At 31.6% G+C, this 22084-nt stretch overlaps 1 protein-coding gene across 2 annotated transcripts in view; it reads left to right on the top strand.

Annotated features, from left to right (window-relative positions):
* IntS3 (integrator complex subunit 3) overlaps positions 1–22084 on the top strand; it is a 136938-nt gene that overhangs the window by 4307 nt on the left and 110547 nt on the right. For both annotated transcript variants that reach the window (XM_035353568.2, XM_035353569.2), the window contains exon 2: positions 19108–19191. In XM_035353568.2, the coding sequence (XP_035209459.1) occupies positions 19108–19191 (84 nt within the window). The remainder of the gene's footprint in view (positions 1–19107; positions 19192–22084) is intronic.

Here is a 22084-nt window from a genome sequence, read left to right on the forward strand (position 1 = left end):
TGTGACATAATCGAAAGTTCAAGCTTACTTTTATAAAATTGCTCTAACACTCTGCAAAAAATAATAAGCCGGATCCAATTCGAAGATTAAGGAACAACACAATCTGCAACATTAACTGAATTAGATAATTTTAGCTTAGCTTATACCGCCTGTTATACATTAAACGCGCATTCGTAAACGTATTTTGCGCATGCGCACACACATATTCGCAGCCGTAAAGGTCTTACGCGATGCGTGCGCAGAAAGTTTGTAGCTTTGAGTTCCGAATTAACAACTTTTGACTGTACTAGAACTTTTATGGAACAAAAGTGCTTAATCATGACGAAGATTATGTGCGAAATTGGGAGAAAGTGCAGAATCGCCCATTGCTTGCGACGTTTTTAAGAATTTCACATACACATTATCCATGTACACGTCGACCTATTTTCACTTAAGAAAACATCCCAGAATTGCACAAAAATGGCAATGAGCACACTCTTGAATTTATTCATTTACACATCGACCTATTTTTACTTAAAAAGTCAAAGAAAATTGACAAAAATCGAATTCTTCTTACTCTTGTAAAAAGCACTAAACAAATAAATGGGCAATTCTGCACCTTAGCAGCGAAATTGTTTCTAAGTGCTTATTAGTTAAAATCATGATCGGAATTTTCCGAAAAATGTCACATTACATGTCTCATGATCTCTCATTTCTCTTAGACAATATAATCTGTGATTCAAACTGTGTATTTCTCAGATTATTGCTAAAGTCCCAGCTAGTAACCTTTATCGCCTTACTAAAATGTCGCCAAACTACCTGTTACCATATTTCAAAGATTAGCCGAAATTTCCAGTTAATGGAATTTGTAAAGAAATATAGAGAAGTGGTAATAAATGCAAATTATAGAACAGTTTTCCATTGTGATGACAATGGTTCAATCAGCTGTCGACGAGTGGATGGTGAAATCTGTCATATGATTTTAAATCCAGAAAATATTGCTACTGATAGTGAAGAAAGTGATAAAAAGATTTTGGGGAAGCAAAATAATTTCTGTGGACAGTTTAGTTTGAAATTCTTGGCATGGCAATTCCAGAACTGGAATAGTGAAACTTTGTAACTGAACAAGAAATTATGTTTATCTATAAATATAAAATTCAAATGAAATGTTAATACAAAGAATGAGAAAGCTTTTCATTTTTTGGATGTTGTGACGTGTATTCATTTGCCTGCATGTATTCTAAAGGAAACAAATTATTTGTATAATTTAATGAAATAATTGTTTTGGTGACACAGTGGTACATAAACTTGGGTGGTCAAAATATAATTTTTTGTTCACCCAGACCTTATCCAAATGAATGTAAACTAATTATGGTCTAAAAACAGATATAAATTTAGAATTATATTGTAAAAATATATTACATGACACTAGAGAACATTTTTGATATGTTAATCAAAAGCAAAGTAATAGGAGCCCAAAACACCTTTTTGGCAGTTCGGATATGCTGAACATTTTCATTGGACATGGGAGGACGACCAATATGTGCCCTAATTAGTGTTATGATTTCCTTTTGCAACTATCTTTTACAAATTTCTTGTACCATTTGTAAATCTGTTTATGATAGGATAGCTCTTTGTTGAACTTCGGACAAAAGGCATGCTGTATTGCAACAATGGATTCATTCTTCACATGTTTCAATACACACAAAATGACTTTTTGGGGGGCATTACCATTTTCTTGGCAACAAACCACAAAGCCATTGTAGGCATTGAATGGAATTGACAAACACAAACTACAGTGCTGCTATAGACATTAATAGGAATTAATGTTGGGATATAGAACTTTGAATTTTCCTCTATCCAGTGATGTATTGTATGTCTCTATTGTCATTCATTAGAAATAATTATTCTAAATTTGCTTCTTCAAGGGTGAAAAACAGAATGATAAAGTCAAGTAAAATTTTCAGTAGTTTTACAGATTAGTATTCTATTAAACATTGTAAAACATGGGGGAAAAAATTGAAAATGGAGGTTGTGATATGAAATCTATTGATTGGGTTGTGATATGGAATCTGTTGAGTTAAAGTGTCTTGTGCCAAATTCATAAATACATGTAGTTGTGAATTTGTAAGCACAAAATTATTAAGACAGAGAATATGTATTATTTGTGTTCTGCAACAACTGTCTTTACATCATGTCAGAAATGGAATGAAAGTGCTACAAATACTATATGAGAATTCTCAGGTATATAACTCATACCAGATTTAAACTGAATCTTTTAAAATATGGTGGATGAATAAGAGCAGTGAAAATTGAACAATGAGAGAAAAAGTCCACCAAATGTACATTAAAAAAATGGCATCGGATTGGTCTGCCCATAATCATTGGTTATCAGTGGCCAGTTAATAATTAGAGCTGGAGAAATCTTTTCAATTATGTACCCCCCCTTTTTTTTTTTTTTTTTTTGTAGAAACATGTTTTTATAGTTAATAACCCTAATGGAATATTTTGCCAAAATGCCTGCCATACTTGTTAACCATATATAGTCATCTTAATAAGTAACATTGTTAGTGAAGCCAAAAAAAAAAAAAAAAGAGAGAGAGAGAGAGAACAGACCTTTTTATAATTTATCCTTGAAAAAATATCTTTGAAAAAAAAAATAAAAATCAAATACTGTAAACCCTTGCCAAACATGGGAGTTGTGTTATTAATACTTTGCACATGTGGCCAAATCGCATTTCACAAAGTTAAGTTTCTGTAGAAAAAATGTGTTAGGTATGATTCAGATTAAGAAAGTATGTATAATATAAACAAACCGTAATATTATTGTAATTAAGAGTAGAAAACAAAACATGTTAATTTAAAGGATTCTTATTACTTCTTAAAAAGTACATGATATAATTATTTTTTAAAATCTAATGATTTTTGCTTAAGACAATGACTGATGCAACTCTTTTAAAAGCTTTGGAATAAGGAACACAGTTTTTAAAAGTCTTGTCTTATTTCGTAATTTTTGTCAATCTCCATTGTAAAATCAGACAGTTCCGGTATTTAGCATTTGTTTAACTTAAGTTAAAGGTGTTTTATTTTCTGTATTATTGCTGTCACTGTCAACTGGCATTATGAGATCCTCTGATTCTTTATATACATCATTTCTCAATTAATTCTTTGACCTTTTTCCTTTTCTAAAAGTCCTTCATCACCATTTGCTTTTGCAATTTCTATGATTTCTCCAGCTTTGTTTTCAATTGATGAAAATCCTTTAAAACTGTTGATAACTGCAGGCCAGAGGGAAAGCTAGAAAGCATTCAGGATTGATAAATGGCATTGAACTGTATATGAACGAAATTCTAGTGTTGAACAAATTGAATGGAAACAATTAAAATAATGTGGATTTGTGAAATTAAGTTTCAACTAAGGTTTATGTGAAAAGATAAGAGAATGGAAAAATATTTTTTGAGCTGCTTTCATAAGGCAATTCATAATTGAAACTCAAGTGTAGTCAGATAATCGAAAATGGGAAGTTTAATTGTAATTTGAATAAATATAAAATAATCCAGAGTTGAATAATTTGGACTGCTTGGCAGAAACTTTCTGCCCAGCACATCCAAATTTCTTAATGGACAAAATTAAATAAAAGTATAAAGATCGGTAGTAATGTTGATGCAAAATTAAAAGGAAGTAAGAATTGTATTGCAATTTTGATACATCAGCTACTATTTGTTTGATTTCAAATTGTAGGTCTCATTTCAGAGGAATTGTTTGATTAAATAAATTTCAAATTAGCCTTAAATTACAAAAGAAATAAAAGTAAAATAAGTTGACACTAATAGAGTAAAATAGAAAAATAAAATCATTTGCGAGTTTTATTTCATTTCACTGATATTAGATATTTCTTTAATTCTTAGCATGTGGTCTTCTATGTTCATTCTACCCTTTAACCTGCTATTGGCCTTGGCTGGCAATTCATTTGTATTTTCTGTCTCTACCCTGTTACTAATCATAAACATGTGATAGATAATTTGAATTGTAAAGGGTGTAATTCAAAGGGTGTAATTCATCTGATTTCAAGACTTTTTTTAAATATTACATATACGTTAATGGGAAAAGAACAAAAAACATATCCAGCCTTCTCCCATGTATGCTAACCTGTTGTATCACTGCTTCCTTTGGAGGTATTTCAAAGACTGTTTTTGTATGTATCCCCACTGTCAATAATGTTGGAAAAGTTTAGGGACTAAATCAATACTACTATCAATGATCACTGATGGAAATACTGCAAAAGTTATGATGTGTACTCGACTCTGTGTCATGTGACCATCAGGGTACAAAATAAACATTTGCAGTAAGTGAAATAAGCTGGATTTTCTTCTTTTCACATATGCATTATTGCTATAAGTCTAATAATTTTATAACCACACACCTGCCAACTTTGTGAAAGTAATCATTAAGATTTCTGGAACAAATTCAGAATGGAAAGTTTGCAGGGGAAAAAATTCATCTATATCAGAAACATAATTAAAAAGAGAAAATCTCCTGAAAGAAAATGAAACATCTCATTTATTTTAACATATTCACAGTAGATATTTTGCTTTTGTTAAGAAGCAATCAGAAAATTAGCATTGAAACACTTACTATCCTGTTTATATTTGACAGTCAGGATATTTTCAACAATTTATATTGTCAACAATTTATATTATTTAGTGCTAAGATTTTTTTTTTTAACAGAGCTAAGAGTGCACTTATTTTTTGCATTTCTGTGATGCTTTGAGAGATCCTGTTATATTTAGTAATTTCATCTACAGTACGCATTTCCTATAAAACCAACCAAAGCATCTACACGAACATGTTCAGCTGTAACAATTCAATTTCTTTAGACTGGAGTGTTGCAATTGTTTTTGCAATTAATTCTGCATTATATCATTGTACTTTCCATCTTTTATTGTCAGTAGAAATAGGGGTTTATCCACAAAATATCAAACACTGTTAAAAGAATAATTATCACTTTCTTTCAAATTAGAAATTTCTAATTTGAAATGGATATTTGCAATACCTTTATTACTCAAGCAGCATTCCAAGTTTCCAAATCCTCACATTATATAACATAATGTATATTAAATCAAAAAAATTGTTGTGAAAAATCTTTAAAATATGTATAATAACTCACACACAGACAAAAAAAAAAAAAAAAAATACTGCACTACTTCTTACAATTGTTCAAGGTCTTTGTGGATTCTATATTTAATTTTTAAGTAGGAAATTCTTGATAATGTAAATACATGCAGTTTCAAAATACTGCTGAATGTGTTCAAAAACTTACTTGACAAATTTAATAACAATAATTCGAGCTTTCAAGTGCACAAATCAAAATTTCTTTCTCCCGTTGCCTATAGAGTTACAATTTAACTTTTTGAAGCCAGTTGTAGCCAAGAGGAAAATAAAAATAAAGAAATAGAATTACATGTTAACAATCAGAAGAACAAGTAAAGAATATCTAATAAGCAGGCTAATTACTTGAATAACAGCAATAAATGCGAGAACTAACAAAGAAAATAAAAGGTATTGGTAAACATACATATTAACATTACAAACATCTTTCATTAATTACAATATTAGAGCATAGAGTATTATAATAATATCATAAATTAAATAATTATAAAGCGTACCAATTGTATTTTTTGTAAATTGCATCTGTGGAAAATTTAATATAGTTCACTGTCATGCAAAAGATTATTCCGAATCAAAGTGTGCTAGAAATATTTTTCTTTAATTAAAGTAATCATGTAAATGTTCGCAGAAATTAATAGTTAAATTAAAAGCTTAGCGTGAAATCTATTATAACAACATTAGTATATGTTTGGAACACTGACGTATAAATTGTAAATAAATTTAAATTATTATGCTAAGAAGTTTTTTCTAAAATTTATCTAGAAGAAAAGAATTAGATAAACAGTACTGCAAATTAATATAATCAATCAGGCCTCTCAATAAATAAAAGCTTATTTTTTTAACCAAACACTAAAAATTTGATGCAAAAGTTTGTGTAATATACTTGGAAATATCTGAACATATAATTCATTAGAAACGTACAATTAAATTAATAACAAGCTAATTAACAATAACATTAAGCTTAATTTCATTCGATCTAAAATAAGCAGTTGATCAGGAGCTCCGCATAACTGAAGTTTTATTGCTGTTTTATGTGGATTTGCGTACAAAATAAATATTTGCACTTGTGAAACAAGTGAATAATATACTGATAGTTAACAGGAATTAAAACACAGTGGTTAAAAATATAACTACTTGTCAGAAGGTATGTAAAGTTAACATAGCTATAGAAATTGAATGATTATAGAAAACTCATGAAGTTAAGCACTACAGTGTGAAAAGAAAATTCTGAATAAACATGTTCAGAAAATTAGATGGAGAAATAATCCTTAATTTATTGATATCCATATAAACTTGATGTTTTTGGAAAAGGTTACATATAATTTGGACTGAGGTATTAATCATCGAATTTGAGCTAATTTCTTTTCTTATTAAAGGGATCTGTAAAATGATGTGCTAAGGTAAAGGTGAAAATTTTTGCAATATTTTTAAAGAATAAATAAAAAAATTGTTTTACTTCATGAACTGGAATTTTTATGATACGTTTTTACACAGTAAATAAGTACAAAAAAAGAAAGCTGGGGGATCTCTGGGATTAAAAATTCGGGTCGAACTACGAATAGTTAGTGACTTTTCCGCTTGATCATAAGACCTTTTGAAATTAGACTGAAGAATATATTAAAGAAAATTGAAGATACAGCACATGATAAAAACAAAAGTGGGCTGAATTATAGATTTGCATATTTCGTGAATGAGTTTATTTTATCTATATGCTATTTTGAAATACTAGGAATGTAGCATAAAAGCATCAATGAGGAAGGCATTGGCAATCTAAATCATTGTAATCTAAATGTATAACATTATCAGTATCTGCTATTAATTTCAATACTGCTGAAAAAATCGTAAGTGAATTGTATTATAAATCACATGAACTACTTGCATTATAAATTATAACAGATAGAAATATTGTTAGCATGATTTAGGGACCATCTTTGTTAACAAATAATTTCCAATAATTAATTTTACAAATAGTTCAGTCTGAAACTAGGTTGGAAAATAAGCTGCATGCTGAGGATTAAGCTTTACCAAGGTGTTAAAAACATAACAGAGTTATGATGCAAGAATTTGTAAAAATTTTCATTTAAATATAAATTGGCATAAATACAATACAAATTATATAAACTCTACATACATGAAAACTTGAATACACTACAAGAATATGTGAAAAAGGAATGGATTAAATGGGAACTGAAAATCCCAAGATATGAATATAAGGGAGTTCGAATTTTTTTTTGTTAATTATGAAAATTCTGTAGATGCTTATAATTATCAGTTTATTAATTAAATGTGTATTAGAAATTAAATGTATGCCAAAGTACATCAGGTACAGTAACTGGAAAACCGAGTAAATGTTTAAACGTTTCTACTATTAAAATATACAATTTGTAAGAAAGTTAAATAACTTTAAAATTACTTCAATGACTAAAAATGGAAAGCTTAATATGGCAATTTATTGCAATAATATTAGTGTGAATTTAGAACCACTTAAGAAATCCAATTTTTAGATTTAATAAAGAGAATTGTTTAAATTAAATTAGAATTGTTTACCTAAAATGGTAAATTTGAAAGTTAAAAACCAATTTGCTATCTAAGAAGATTTGTTAATGTTTATCTAGACAAGAAACTTATTTAAGGTGCGCTACAAATCCGATATTTGATAGGTTGAATATGTATCAGTTTTGTGTATGTCATTAATCTATCAATTTTATTCAAAACATATATATATATATATGCAGGGTTATCCAAATTAACCTTCCCCAACTCAGAGGCCTGTGCAGGGGTCATAATGTGATGAAATTTTAAAAACAGACACTTCAGATCATGCGCTCGAGATTTATTACACAAAAAAAATTAGTACAAGAAGTTGCCGATAGGTGGCGCTGCAGATCAACAAGACATTCTACAGATGTTCTATATGTGTGCCGTGGTTCTCCACAACTCTTTCCATTCGCAAAGCAGTGTGTTCCACGGTGGAACGCAGTAAGTTCACATTAATTTCACGAACATGTCGAATAATTGCGTCTTTCAGATGTGCCAAGGTTGCTGGGTGTTCTCGGTAGACCTGATCCTTTAAGAATCCCCATAACCAAAAGTTGCATGGTGTAAGATCAGGCGAGCGGGGAGGCCAAGCTGTAGGGAAACAGCGGCTGATCACACGTGCATTGGTAAAAGTTGCCCGTAACACCTGTTGAACGCCTCGAAGAATATGGGGAGGTGCACCATGTTGCATAAATATCGTGTCCTGGAGGCGGCCACGTTGTTGCAGTTCAGGGATCACAAACATTGTCAACATGTCCCGATACCGTTTTCCTGTGACAGAGCAGGTTTTGAACCCTGTTGGAGTCACCTCTTCAAAAAAATAAGACCCAATGACGAATGTTGCAATGAAACCGCACCATACAGTAACCTTTGGAGGGTTCAAGGGCACTTGATGGATTGCGCGCGGGTTTTCACTTGCCCAAATGCGGCAGTTGTGCGTATTCACTTGACCATTCAGGTGAAAATGAGCCTCATCCGTCCAAAGGATGTTCCATGACCAAGCAGCATCGACTTCCATTCTGGCAAGGAACTGCAACACAAATGTTTCTCGAACTACAGGATCCCCGTTAGACAGCTGATGACGACTATGGATTTTGTAAGGAAAATAACCAAGGATTCGATGCATCACACGCCTGACGGTCGTATAGGGCATATCAACAACAGGAGAAACAGTTGGCACACTGACAACACCATGTGGCGATTGGCTAGTGGGGTCCACGACCGCCAAAGCAATGTTTTCTACGTGTGCAGATTCCACAACCTGTCGTCCTCTACCTGGTAAAATTCCCAGTTGTCCCGTTCTTTCAAACTTCATCATGTCTCGTAGAGCGCGTGGTGTCTTTGGTCCTCGGCGTAAGATCTTCAGCTTATGGAATGCTCTTATCGCAGCACAAGAGTTCTCGTCATACTGGTAGAAAAGTTTCACTAACAGAGCTTTGTCTTTCACTAACAGAGCTTTGTCTGTCGCCATTGTGCATCAGCGAGCTGGAAACAACTGCCTGTGCAAGGCCTGTCTTCCACTTTTGTGGGGCTCGTCTTTTGGATACGTTGCACAGAAGCTTTATTTCTGCAAATCATGTTGCTGCAATATGCACATTACTAGTGTTACAGCGCCACCTATTGGCAACTTCTTGTACTAATTTTTTTTTTTTTTTTTTTTTTTTTTTGTGTAATAAATCTCGAGCGCATGATCTGAAGTGTCTGTTTTTAAAATTTCATCACATTATGACCCATGCAACACTCTGCACAGGCTTCTGAGTTGAGGAAGTTCAGTTTGGATAACCTGTATATTAGCGACTAAAATCTACAACTTGGAAAGTTTTCAATTCTTACAATGAATCAAAAAAATCTGGCTCATAATTCTTTTAAGCATCATAAAACTTTAAAATGAGTGTAAAATAAATTCATTTTTAATTTAGCACACACCAGACTTTAAATTATTATTTGTTTTGTATACACAATTTTTTACAATATTGATAAATGAAGATAGAGGCTTGCAGTCTCAATAAAATGCCCTATTAATGGCAATAAAGACTTTTTGTAGCACTCAATCTTCTTGGGAATTCTAGTTCTTAGAAAGAGAGGACAACGCTGTTGGAGCGAGACAGCTCCCGACCTAATGCAACCTCGAGGGTGCCAAACAGGATTAATACCACCCCGCCCTTGGATCAATCTCCATGTAACGAAACCACAGAGCAAGGGCGGACAAGACAGTACCAGTACGGTCCCTGCCGAGCCTTATCCTGTCCCGAGACCCCTCAGGCCTTATGTGAAGAGTGATTATGTACCCCCATGGTTGAGACTGCCTAGGTACAGATCTTAACCAGTACTTCTCAAGCATTCGCCTGAGTCAACCCCCTGGGGTGGAGAAAGAGGGGACAGAAAAAAGTGGCACAGTTCATCTATTAGATAAAAGGGGGGGGGAGGATTTTCGATCAAATTTCCCGCAGTTCGTACCCTACCCCAGGCCTTTTCTTTCCCCCCCGTCTACTTTTTCTTTCTTTCTTTTTTTTTCTTTTTTTTTCCTTTTTTTTCATCTTTAGTTATTTTAAACTTAATAATTTATTTCACATCTTTGGAAAAAAAAAAAAAAAGAAAGAAAAAAAGAAAAAAGAAAAAAATTAATCCCGTTGCTTTAGTAGCCTTTAATGCTCTACAGCAGACATGTCAAACTCGAATTTCAGATGGGCCAAATAGTTCATCAGTGTACATTAATGTGATCTTGCTACAGAGGGGAGGGGAGCCATTTCTATAATTAATGATGCATTTAAAAAGTGAATCATGCCTGTACTGAGTTTTCGTAAATAAAAGGATTATAAGAAAATCATAGCAATAGATGCATGCCCATTGTTTCTTTCCCAACATCTAGAATCTTTTTCTTACTACAAACTTTTGGATGCCTGGAAACATGCTGGCCACATAGCAATTATTAAAACTAGCTGTTTTTTGGTTAGATAAATATCTGTTAACATAGATCTTGGTGGAAATTCGTTCCTTTTCATAAGTGAGAAAAAATTTTGATGCTGATACTTTCCTCTGCTTTTTCTTTTCTTGTCTTTAGTTGTTTTGAACTTATTAATTTCACTTCTTTGGGGAAAAAACATAAATCCCATTGCTTCATTAGCCTTTAATGCTCTACAGCAAGCATGTCAAACTTGAATTTCAAATGGGCCAAATAATTCATCAGTGTACATTAATGTGATCTTGCTGCAGTGGGAGGAAGCCATTTCAATAATTAAGGATGCATTTAAAAAATGAATCATGCCTAAAAGTGTTTTTCTTAAATAAAAGGATTATAAGAAAATCATAGCAATAGATGAATGCTCATTGCTTCTTTCCCAGCATTTAGAATCGTTTTCTTACTACAAACTTTTGGATGCCTGGAAACATGCTTGTTGCATTGCAGTAGCAGCTGTTTTTTGGTTAGTTAAATGTCTGTTAGCATGGATCTCGGTGAAAATTCATTCCTTTTCATAAGTGAAAAAATTTTTCATTCTGATACATACTATTGAGCATGGAAATCACATATGTTGATATCTTTAGCTTTATTTGGAGCAGTACAGGCAAATATTTGTAAAATTTATGGATTACACTTCACTGAACTTTTGCTTTAGAATTCAATTGTACTGAATTTCTGTTAGCTGCATTTATGAATGGGCTGACACTTCAATTAGGAAAATACTTTTATAATGAGACAATCTCAAGAACCCCTTTTAGTGCTCATTTGGTGGGACTCCAATTTTTATATTAATGTATTATAATTATGTATTATTTTCCTAGGGTGAACTGATGATTACAGAAAAATTATTTAAAGACATGTTTGACATACTTGTTGTACAGCTGCCTCATGTGCACGTGCTTTAATATTTTTGTTATATTTTTCCCTGAAGCTGCAGGAAGGTTTCTAAACTCTGTTTTCATTTAGCACTTTTCTTGAAGTAATAAAATACATCCACTAAGATTCGACCCCTGTTTCCTGATAATGTAACAGCTGCGTCTTGCACTGCTAAATTTATTAAGCAACATGGACCACCCATAACAATTAATTCCTGTTGGTTATTTTTTTTAAAAGATTCCCACGCTTATTCGATGACCTGTCATAACAGTACTATACAGAACTAACATCAGTGCAGAAGGAAACACTGTTTGACACAGAAATATTTAATTTATTAAATTATTAATCATTTAATCATCATTGAAATACTCTGACCAACTGACTCACTAAATAACTGAAGGAGACACAAGAGTTCTTTTTATTTCATCCTTTGGGGCCCACCAGCGGCCGAGCGGTAAAGTCGCTGAACACTGGTAGTTCGGTCCGAGGTTCGAATCCCGCAAACGGGCTGGCTGCATGGGTGTTTTCGTGGTTTTCCCCATGTGTAATGTGTATACGAGCCAGTTTTCCTTAGAAAGTCCTCCACGAAGGCACCCCTCCCCTTAGGCAGATAGCCCTCGTGTGCTTTGCCATAATTAAATACACACACACATACATATTTCATCCTTTGGCTCAATAAAAAATGTTGCAATAATTGGATACAATTTTAAACTTACTTTGGTACTTTTCCGTTTTGCCGGCACAGGGGATAAAGTCCGCCAGTAATGGTACAGTTGATGCCAAACAGAATATCCTCGCTGGTAACCTTTTACGCCTCGCTTTCAAAACAAGTCACAGCCATTTCTTATCAGATTGATTGTTTCTTTCAATACTGGCATACAATTACATAGAATTTTTACCAGATAGTTCAATTTTATGCATTAAGGCCATACATGGTAATTAAGTTATTCGAAGGCGAAAATATAGAAAAGGCAAAGTCAAGGGTTAAATTCATCAATTCTAATGAGAATGCACTAGCGAAGTAATGAGAAAGCACTGTGCTTTTACATAATTTCTGAGTAAGGTATTTGTACGAATTGACATAATTCTAGCATTTAAACTTGTATTCCAAATTAAGATTTAACTTGAAATTAATGTAGATGATTACTGAGAGAATTAGATTTTTGTAACGTAGTTTACGTGAGATGAGATCACTTGGGGTCAAGTGATATGAACTGGTGAATCAGATGTTGATCTATGAAAGCATAGTAAATTCTTAAATTAATGTCTTTTTACAAATTTATTGTCTTTATTTATTGGCTTTTTACAAAATTTTAAACGATATTAAAATGTAAAATAAAAATATCTTAGAAGTAACATTTTTTAAATTTGTGTATATTGTATGTTGTCGGCAATAAAGTCTGCTTAGTGAGATTTGTGCTGGCGAAATGGTAAAGTACCCTTACTTTCATCACTACTGTCAACAGACAAGGGGAATGCATATTTTTGCTAAATATGTATCAGGCTTTTTTGGTCTACATTTGCTATCTCACTAAGAATGGCAAAATTTTTTGTTCTAACACATGAAAACTTCTTTGCTACACCTGAAATAAAGCATCTTCATAAACAGAGAACTAACAATACCTGTAGCATTTAAAGCAGTGTTGTGTTCAGTCAGAACCTGAGTATATTGATACTTGGCCTGAAAAACACTAATTTAAAAAACAGCAGATTTTTGAAAAAATCTTGTTGACTTTTTGATTTTGTATCCAAATTTTTAGCATTTTATTTATTTATTAGCTCAAAAGAGTTGCTCGCCTTCAAATACGATTTTGCATTGAATCACTCATTATAAATGTGTCGTTCGACTTTTCGTTCGAGTCTTGTCATTTTGTAAAATATTTGTCTTTCAAACTGAATATGTCTGCTATGGATTAACAAAGCAAGCTATTTGAAAGCAATAGATGCAGCTCTTAAGAATATTCGTTTCTTACTTTTGAATCTGATTGATTTAAATAATGAAAATGCTTCATGATCTACCTAATTAAAAATATTCAATATTTTCATCAAATGACGTTATATATTTATTATTTCATATTTTGTAAGACTTTATGCATTTTTGATTAACAAACTCAATATCTGAAAGTGAGCAGTGGTATAACAGAATAAAACAGTTTTATGAGAAATTCTAAAGATATGCTGTTTTTAACCCATAGCGTGCGCACTGGGTCCAAAGGACACGCGCGATTAAACAAACCTTTCTCAAAGGGCACATATTTCACGCAAGTTGTTGAGGTTCAGTGTAGTCGTGTCTTAGATCGACCTCTTTATGTTTCCGAAGTTTTATCGTTCGGACTTTATTCGGAGTCCTGATTTTGATGCGATCGTGTCTTTTGGACCCAGCGTGCCTATTCATGTTACTATTTCATAGTTGATTGGTGATAGTACAGAATCAAAAATGTCACATTATTTATTATACAACGAAGAAAGGTTGAAAAAGTTATCAGAGGTATCAACTGGCGAAGAATGTTTTGAAGAAAATGAGGATGGAAGTGATCATGAATTTTTAATTCACATAATTCTGATTCAGACAGTGATATAGATTCTGAAAATGAGAGTAAGAAAGGAGAAAATTATCGGAAGCAAAAAAAGAAAAAGAAAAAATGCATTGTTTGTCCAGCAAAAAAGTACAAAAAAACGAAAATCCGTTTCGCTGAATGTGAAAAATATTTATATTTGGAACACTCGAAAACACTTTCTTCAATGTGCTGCTCACATTTGTTGTTGCATTTTCGTCTGTGTCTGTAGTGCTAATAAAGAAAATAAGAATCGACAGAGAGTAAAGAATATTGATACAATACTATTTTTCCCCCTATGCTAATAAATAATTAGATTTTCTATTCCTTTAAGAAATTTTGATTCATAAAAGCATTTGGAGAAATTTAAAATTTTAACTTGCATATTTTTAAAAATTTTATCATAAAATTTATTATTGACATAAATGTCACTTTTTTCTGAATATTCACAACATTTTCTTTAAAAAACAAGAACTGGGTCTTTTGGACCCAGTGCGTGCTCGCGGATTAAATATTTTGTGATTTTGCTGTTGAAATGAATTTATGTGGTATAAGAGCAAAAAACATGATATTTAACAAATGAAACCTTAATAAAAAAGCAAAAAGAAAATTTACAAGTCATTACAAAGAAAACTGAACATAGATCTGATAAAGTGACAGTGCATTGAGAATTCTAAACATATGCTGCTATGATACTTTTAAAATTTTTATGATTTGCTTTTGAATTGTATATTGTATAAATGCAAAGAAAATGATGCTTAATAAAGCGAAAAAGACACACACAAATCATTAGTAGGAACGCTGCTTAAAACATTCGCCAAACACAAAAGTTAGATAATTTCAAATGGGAAAGTAGGAATATATTTAGTTTAATTTTATTATAATATCAGAACTTTATATACATCACAGTAATACGATTCACATTTTTAAAAAAATGTAAAGAAATTTACAAATCACCTACTCAAATGCTGCCAAACTAATCCTTTTTAAAACCAATAAAATGGTGATTTATTGCCAAACCTCATGACTTAAAATGTGGAAATGATGAAATGCACCAGCATTTCTTTTCTCTAGTAAAATGTGGATTTGCGAAGAATGGTAATTCCAAGTTTACAGCAGTATTACAGTTCTTCCCCACATGATCTGATGATCCTCAACTAGGGGAGAATTTCATAGTTTTAGGGACAATGTGGTCAGCCTTTTATTTACCTGTTAAGTATTAGTTAGTTTTATTTTATGAACATAAGTAACTAATTTTGTTCAAGTTTAGGTATTTATCAACATTTTCTACAGTCTTTGTTGTTTAACGTATGAAACATGTTAAAAAATCATGTAAATCTAGTTAAATATGTATATGTTACCGCTGAAGTGCAGAAACAGTTATTGTACAGGTTATCTGCAGATTAACAAGGGCGAGTGTGGTATAAGTTTTTTAACTTCTCAAATTACCTAGGTAATCTGCAAATAACCTACGTAATCAGTACAGTACCTAACCTACTAGGGATTTATTAAAGTGAAAATATGTTCTTTGCTGGAACAACAACGACGTTTCTGTGTGCTTAAAACAGCCACCACTTACACTTTTAAATTGTTGATCAGGAGGGTTTCAAAAAATATTACTGTAGATTTAAATATAACTTACACAGGTCTCCTGTTGCAAAATCCAGTTGCTATGTAACTCATTGATCTTTAGATTGCACTAATAAGCGGGCATAGTTTTATCATATGTCAGGCAAATTCATTTTCTTAATTGTAATAATATTTTAAACCATTATATTCTTTGTATTATAGTTTTTTTAATTGATGATGATTGTTTCTATCAACTGATTTGTTGATTATTTTATTGTACTAACTTGACATTTTGGATATTGAAAAATAAACAGATAACCTTATGTTTAAAGCGTACAGAAACATTGCTGTGGTTTCAGGAAAGATCTTATTTTCAGTTTAACGAGCACCTAATAGGAAATGTGCAGATTAGTGAGTGCTTAGTAGGTAATGTGCAAAGTGGAATGAGAGAGAAAGGAAATGAAAGAAACAAACTATTGGACTTTAAAATGATACAGAAGCTGTTAATGTGTGCATTACCTAGATAAAATCTGGAAAACTCTTGATTTCACAATTTAATGGAACAAATCAGTTAGTCCTTCAGATTAGCTAGGTAATGTGCACATTAATGACTTTCACCCTTTACCGGTGGCATATCTATTTCTTTTTCAAGTTTTGGAAAGAAGAAGAGAAATGATTTTCTTCTAGCAATGGAGAAAATGGTACATGAGACCAAAAATGCTGAGAACCCATTGTACGATTCATATTTTGAATTTTTAATGTTTTTACTTCCTTGTACGAAGTAAAAAGGAAGTATTGTAATTGCGAAAAGTTTCAGGCAGCATATTTCAATGAAAATATCCATTTTGACTGCTATCGAATGCAATTTAACAATGTTTTTGCAGAATAAAATACTCGTTTCCTAAAAAAAAAATTATAAAACTGCTTTAAAATTAATTCTGAAGAGAATTTTATCGTGGCGTTTGTACGAACGTATCTCGCATAACTCAAAATTAAGTAGCCTCGGAATGTTGAAATTTTGTATATAGGACTGCTATAACATGTAGATGTGCACCTTGTATTTTGGTTGTAGTCGGCCACACCAAACGTATATAAATATATTTATATATATATCAACTCTGTTACCGGGCTCATTGATCTCAGTTTCTTTACTCTTATATGTTTGTAAATTGTACATTTTTTGCCTTAAAAATGATTGAATTATGTTGTTTTTATCTTCTGGTTAAGGTTTTTATGCCTTTAGTAAATCTGTATGCAATATTTTTAGAATTATCAACAATTTTAAAGTTGTTAAAGTGCCGCTAAGCCCCTTTTTTTTATGGCGGCCATTGATTGCTTACATTTGAAACAGCAGACTAGTGGATTTGTTGCCAATCTAGAGAAACTTAGCTTTGCAACAACAAAGATAGCCCCTTCATTTATTATTGCCAATTAAATCATGCTTAATCCTTTCTGCAAGAATAGAACATGTGGCAACGATTAGATAATTCTATTCTTTAAATGATATATATTTTGTGCATTATGAGTTATAATATGAACGAAATATAATACTGTTAAGTGAATCTAGCGCCAGAGTGTCGCTATGATAAACAAATATTAGAGTGAATTTTAAAGAATGTATTTATTCTATTGTGGTTTATGCACTGTCGGCGAAGTAGATTTTATTCAATCCAATAAGTTTAAATGAAATGCAGGAAAAAATGCATATAATTTAATATTCCATACAAGGAAATCATGTGGTGTACACATCATAATTTTTCGTTAAGAAATAATTTTAATGCTCTGATGTACGAGTACAAAATAAGACTCATTCAACTAGACTGGTGTAAGTATTTTAAACATCAAAATACTGAATAAACAAATTACTAAATAATTCAACCAAAATACCTCAAAGCTGAATTCCGAATAATGAAACAAAAAGGTTAGAATTAGCAATTAATTAAGAATAATTAAAATTACTGAATGATAAATTTACAATTCCAAATCAGGTTTAGTTCATTTAGAATGGTGCAAGTATTGTAAAGATCGAGACCCTAATTAATTCAACAAATTATTAAACTCTTAAATAAAAATATCTTATGGCTGGTTAAATTAAAAACTGAATGGTTTAAAATGAGCAGCTTAATGTTACTGTAATAAAAGCAAAGCATACTTTTGTTTAATTTTTATGTAATACAGTCAAAAGTCGTTAATTCGGACACCCATAATCCGGAATGATCTATAATCTGGACCTAAAAGCTAAAAACTTTCTGCGCATGCGCTGCGTTGACACATGCGCATAAGACCTTTTACAACTGCGCATATGCGTGTGCGCAAGCGCAGAATACGTTTTCGCATGCGCGTTTTATGTATAATGGAAGGTATAACCTAAAATTATCTATTTCAGTTAATTTTGATGATTGCGTTGTTCCTTAATTTTTGAATTGGATCCGGCTTATTATTTTTTGCAGACTGTAAGAGCAATACTATAAAAGTAAACTTGAACTTTCGATTATGTCAAATAGAATTTCCGATTCTGTAGCTCCCAAAGGATCGTACAAAACGAAAGTATGTTTCGATGTCCATCAAACAATAAGTGGAGTTGCTGCAAAAAATGGATAAAGACATGAAGAATGTGACAGAGAGGTTAATGAAAACGAAAAAATTTCAATTGACAAGTTAGTCGGTATTCTCGGCACAGCAATTAACGGGACTTGAACAGTGGAACTTTGTAACTGAACAAGAAATTATGTCTGTTTATAGAATTAAAGAGGAAGTATTATCACATAAAACGAAGCAACTTAAACAACTTACATTGAAAGAAATGTTTAATAAAGTAAACAAATAAATATTAAGCTTCTTTTTTTTTTTTTTTTTCTTTTTTCTTTTTTTTTTTTTTTAAATTTTGATACCTTTTAGATCATAATTGTTCTTTATTTCATAAATTACGGTTTCATATTTTTAATTTTAGAATTTCTGCATGCCATCTTACGAGATTTAAACTGATGATCTATAATCCGAAAAAATCGATAATCCGGAATCGCCGAAGTCCTGACGAGTCCGGATTAACAACTTTTGATTGTACTAATTTAGTTTCTCATGACAACCTGAAATGGAATTTTTGTGTTTGGAAAGAATTCAACTTATTTATGTCCGTGAAGAATAATTAATGTCATTTGAGGGTAGTATGTTGTTTACTTTTGGAGGGGAGGGGAAGAAATGAAATCATAATTTTTTTCTCTTTCAAAAATTTTATCGCACAATTTAGTCTTTGAGAAGTTTTGTAAAAATGCTTTTAATTGATATAATATGATTTTAAGTGAAACTTGAATTATAGTTTGTATTAATGAGTAAAACATCATTTAAAAAATTATAATATATGAAAAAAGTTTTGTCATGTTTTTATGATGTAGGACATATCGTTTAAATAGTTATTTTATCATGAAAATATTTTCCTCAATCATTGAATTATTTTTATTTCAGAAATATGAACGTTGCTGTTCCCATGTTTTGAACCTTACTAATGGTTTATCTGAAAAAGAAGCACATGATGCTCTTAGTGTTGTTGTAAGTAAACACTTTTATGATTTCATTTATGAGATAATTGCGCTTTTCTAACCCTTTCATTGATAAGTAAATATAAGTAAACTAATTTTCAAAGTAATTTGTGTGTATGTAAGTGGCAAAATGTATAAGCAAGTTAATATAAATGAGTAATTCAAATTGGTAAGACTTCCTTATTACAAAGATTGCTTTACAATTTAAAAAAAAAAAGTGGTTTAATTAATGTGCCAATTTCAGTAAATGAGCAGTTTACAAATTGAAAAAATACTTTGTTGGAAAGTATTACAGAAAACATTGATTGAACATTTGGTAACGTACTATACAATAGACATAATAGGGATATTTTACTGTATATATTAGGGATGGGCAAACTATGACTCATAGGCCAGCTCTGGCTCATCTGAAGCTTTTTTCCGGCCCACTACAAATTAAAAAACTATATTCATGCATTTACAATATTACTATTCATCGTGTAATATTATATTCAATATTACTATGTTGCTATGCAGTATATAATATGTATTATGTAGAGCTCATGCGAAAACAGAAAGGGATGTCACATGATCAGTGCATAAAATGTGTTCTTGAAAAAGCTCTGTTCTCTCATTTCATTAACATTCACACTGTACATTTTAAGGTTCACTCAGTGTTTTTCTGTTGTGGCTCAAGCACAGAGAAGTATAGCAAAAGTTACATCTCCTCTTGAAAATTTCCCAGTTCTAATCTCAGACTGTTAGTTCTAATAGCAAATATTGATGAAGAAGGATAACAGATGAATATACATAGCAAAGCAATGCATGTCTTTTTACGCTCGTCTGTGGGCACAAATTCTAACATTGCTAATTCTGTCGTTGAATGGAAATATGACGGACCGATAGTCAATGTGGTGAAATTATTAAAAAGTATAGTGTTGCTGGTACATCTTTGGGATATTCGTAAAATATTTCAACCTCGAAACGCCTACTAAAAAGCATAAAATTTGATTCAGAGTGTGGTGCTTTTAAAGATGAATGGATCTGGAAATATTTTTTTACAGTTATAAAGGATAAACCAGTGTGAATCAGATTTTATACCTTCAAAAAAGTAACATTTCCCATCATTTCACATCAAAGCTTCCAGTTACGAAGCAATTTTACAATATGAAAGAAAACAAAAAGCAGAAAATCTTTGTAAAAAACTATCAGATCGACAAACTTGTTTTAAGTAGTTAAACTATATTCATTAAGTAGCTGCACATGCAAGTTACATTGTATCATACAGTATTGCTAAATGTAATAGAGCTCTTTGTGATGGGTAGTCCGTTAATATGCATGCTCCAAGTTTTTTATGTTTAATGTCCAGACAAGGAAAAAAAAAAAAAAAAAAGTGATTTTAAACTGGAAACATATCTTGAGAAACAGTGACTTCTAGAATTGAAACCATATCAGTAAAAATCTGATATCACAGTTAAAATCAAGGATTGGCCAATTTAAATTCTGCTATACAGGTATAAAGAGTGAAAGCACTGATATAAAAGATACTGCTCATCTAGTATTATTTGTAAGAGGTGTTGATGAAAACTGTGAAATTACTGAGGAAGTGGCATGATGTGGTTGTTAAAGGGGATTATATCAGAATGTGATATTCTTCATGTTTTTCTGGAAAGGCTTTCAACTTTGAAAGTACCCATTACAAGCATATATAATATTACGATTCATGGAATATCTGATATGATAGGAAAAAGATATAGATTTCTGAGACTCTTTAATCAAAAGTATCCTGGGAACAATGTTATCTTTCTACATTATCTTATACATCAAGGTGCTCCGTGAAATCTCCATTGAATATGAAACCTGCGCTTGATGTAATTGTAAGACTTGCAAATACTTTGTGGACAGGTAATTTTAAGATTTTCTTTTGTTTTTGCAATCTGAATACTCTGATGTGCCATGTTACCCAAAAGTAACACAACAGTTAAGTGGCTTAGTTCAGGATGTGTTTCCAAGCGAGTTGGACAGTTTAAAGACAACATTATGTCTTTTTTCCATAAGATTTTGCATGAGACGCAGTATATTGGAGGAGACAGCATGGTTTTCGGACTTTGCATTTTTGGTACTCTTCTGTTATCGGAACTATATTCAGAAATATATGTATTATGCATGTGTGTATAGATGTATCTGTTCATGTATGTGTTATATACACATATATGCAAATACATCCATACACATGTGCATACACACACGCATATATATATATATATATATTTCTGAAACTGGTCCCGAAAACAGAATTGTATCACATTTTTCACAGATATTTTTTTTTTTTTTTTTTGTTATATGAATAACTTAAATGTCAAGATACAGGGAAAAAATATGTTTATCAATGATTTCGGGGTCCATCTCGAAGGTTTTAAATAAAAACTTTATCTTTTTGCTGGGCAGCTAGCTAAGAATGACTTGTCTAATTTCTCGAGGTTAAATTCAACACACTCAGTAAACAAAGACAAGCTTAATAATTATGAAATTGGGTGAGAAAAATTGCATTTTGAATGCTGATTTCAAGATTTCAGTGCCATTCAAACAAAATTTGATATTTTCATCATGCCTTTCAATGTAAATTGTGAAGCAGTGAGGCAAGAGTTTCAGTTTGAATTACAGTCTAACAATCATCTCAATGAGTTGTTTCTCAATGTTCCAGAATTAGAGTTTTCAAATCATTATCCAAAGTAAGTTTCCATAATTTAATATCTGATGGCCAAAAAATTAGTGCTATGTTTGCTTCATCTTGTATATGTGAATAAGTGTTTTCTGTCATGAACTGTAGGAAGAATTCTATTCGAGATAGAGATGAATATTTAGCATCACTTCTCAGAATTTGCAATTTTGAAAATGTGTTCCCACTTCTGTCATTACATTAA

Source organism: Stegodyphus dumicola, chromosome 2, assembly GCF_044657685.1.
Source record: "Stegodyphus dumicola isolate Sdum_Otavi_A_Nest chromosome 2, ASM4465768v1".
In the NCBI taxonomy this organism is placed as follows: domain Eukaryota; kingdom Metazoa; phylum Arthropoda; class Arachnida; order Araneae; family Eresidae; genus Stegodyphus; species Stegodyphus dumicola.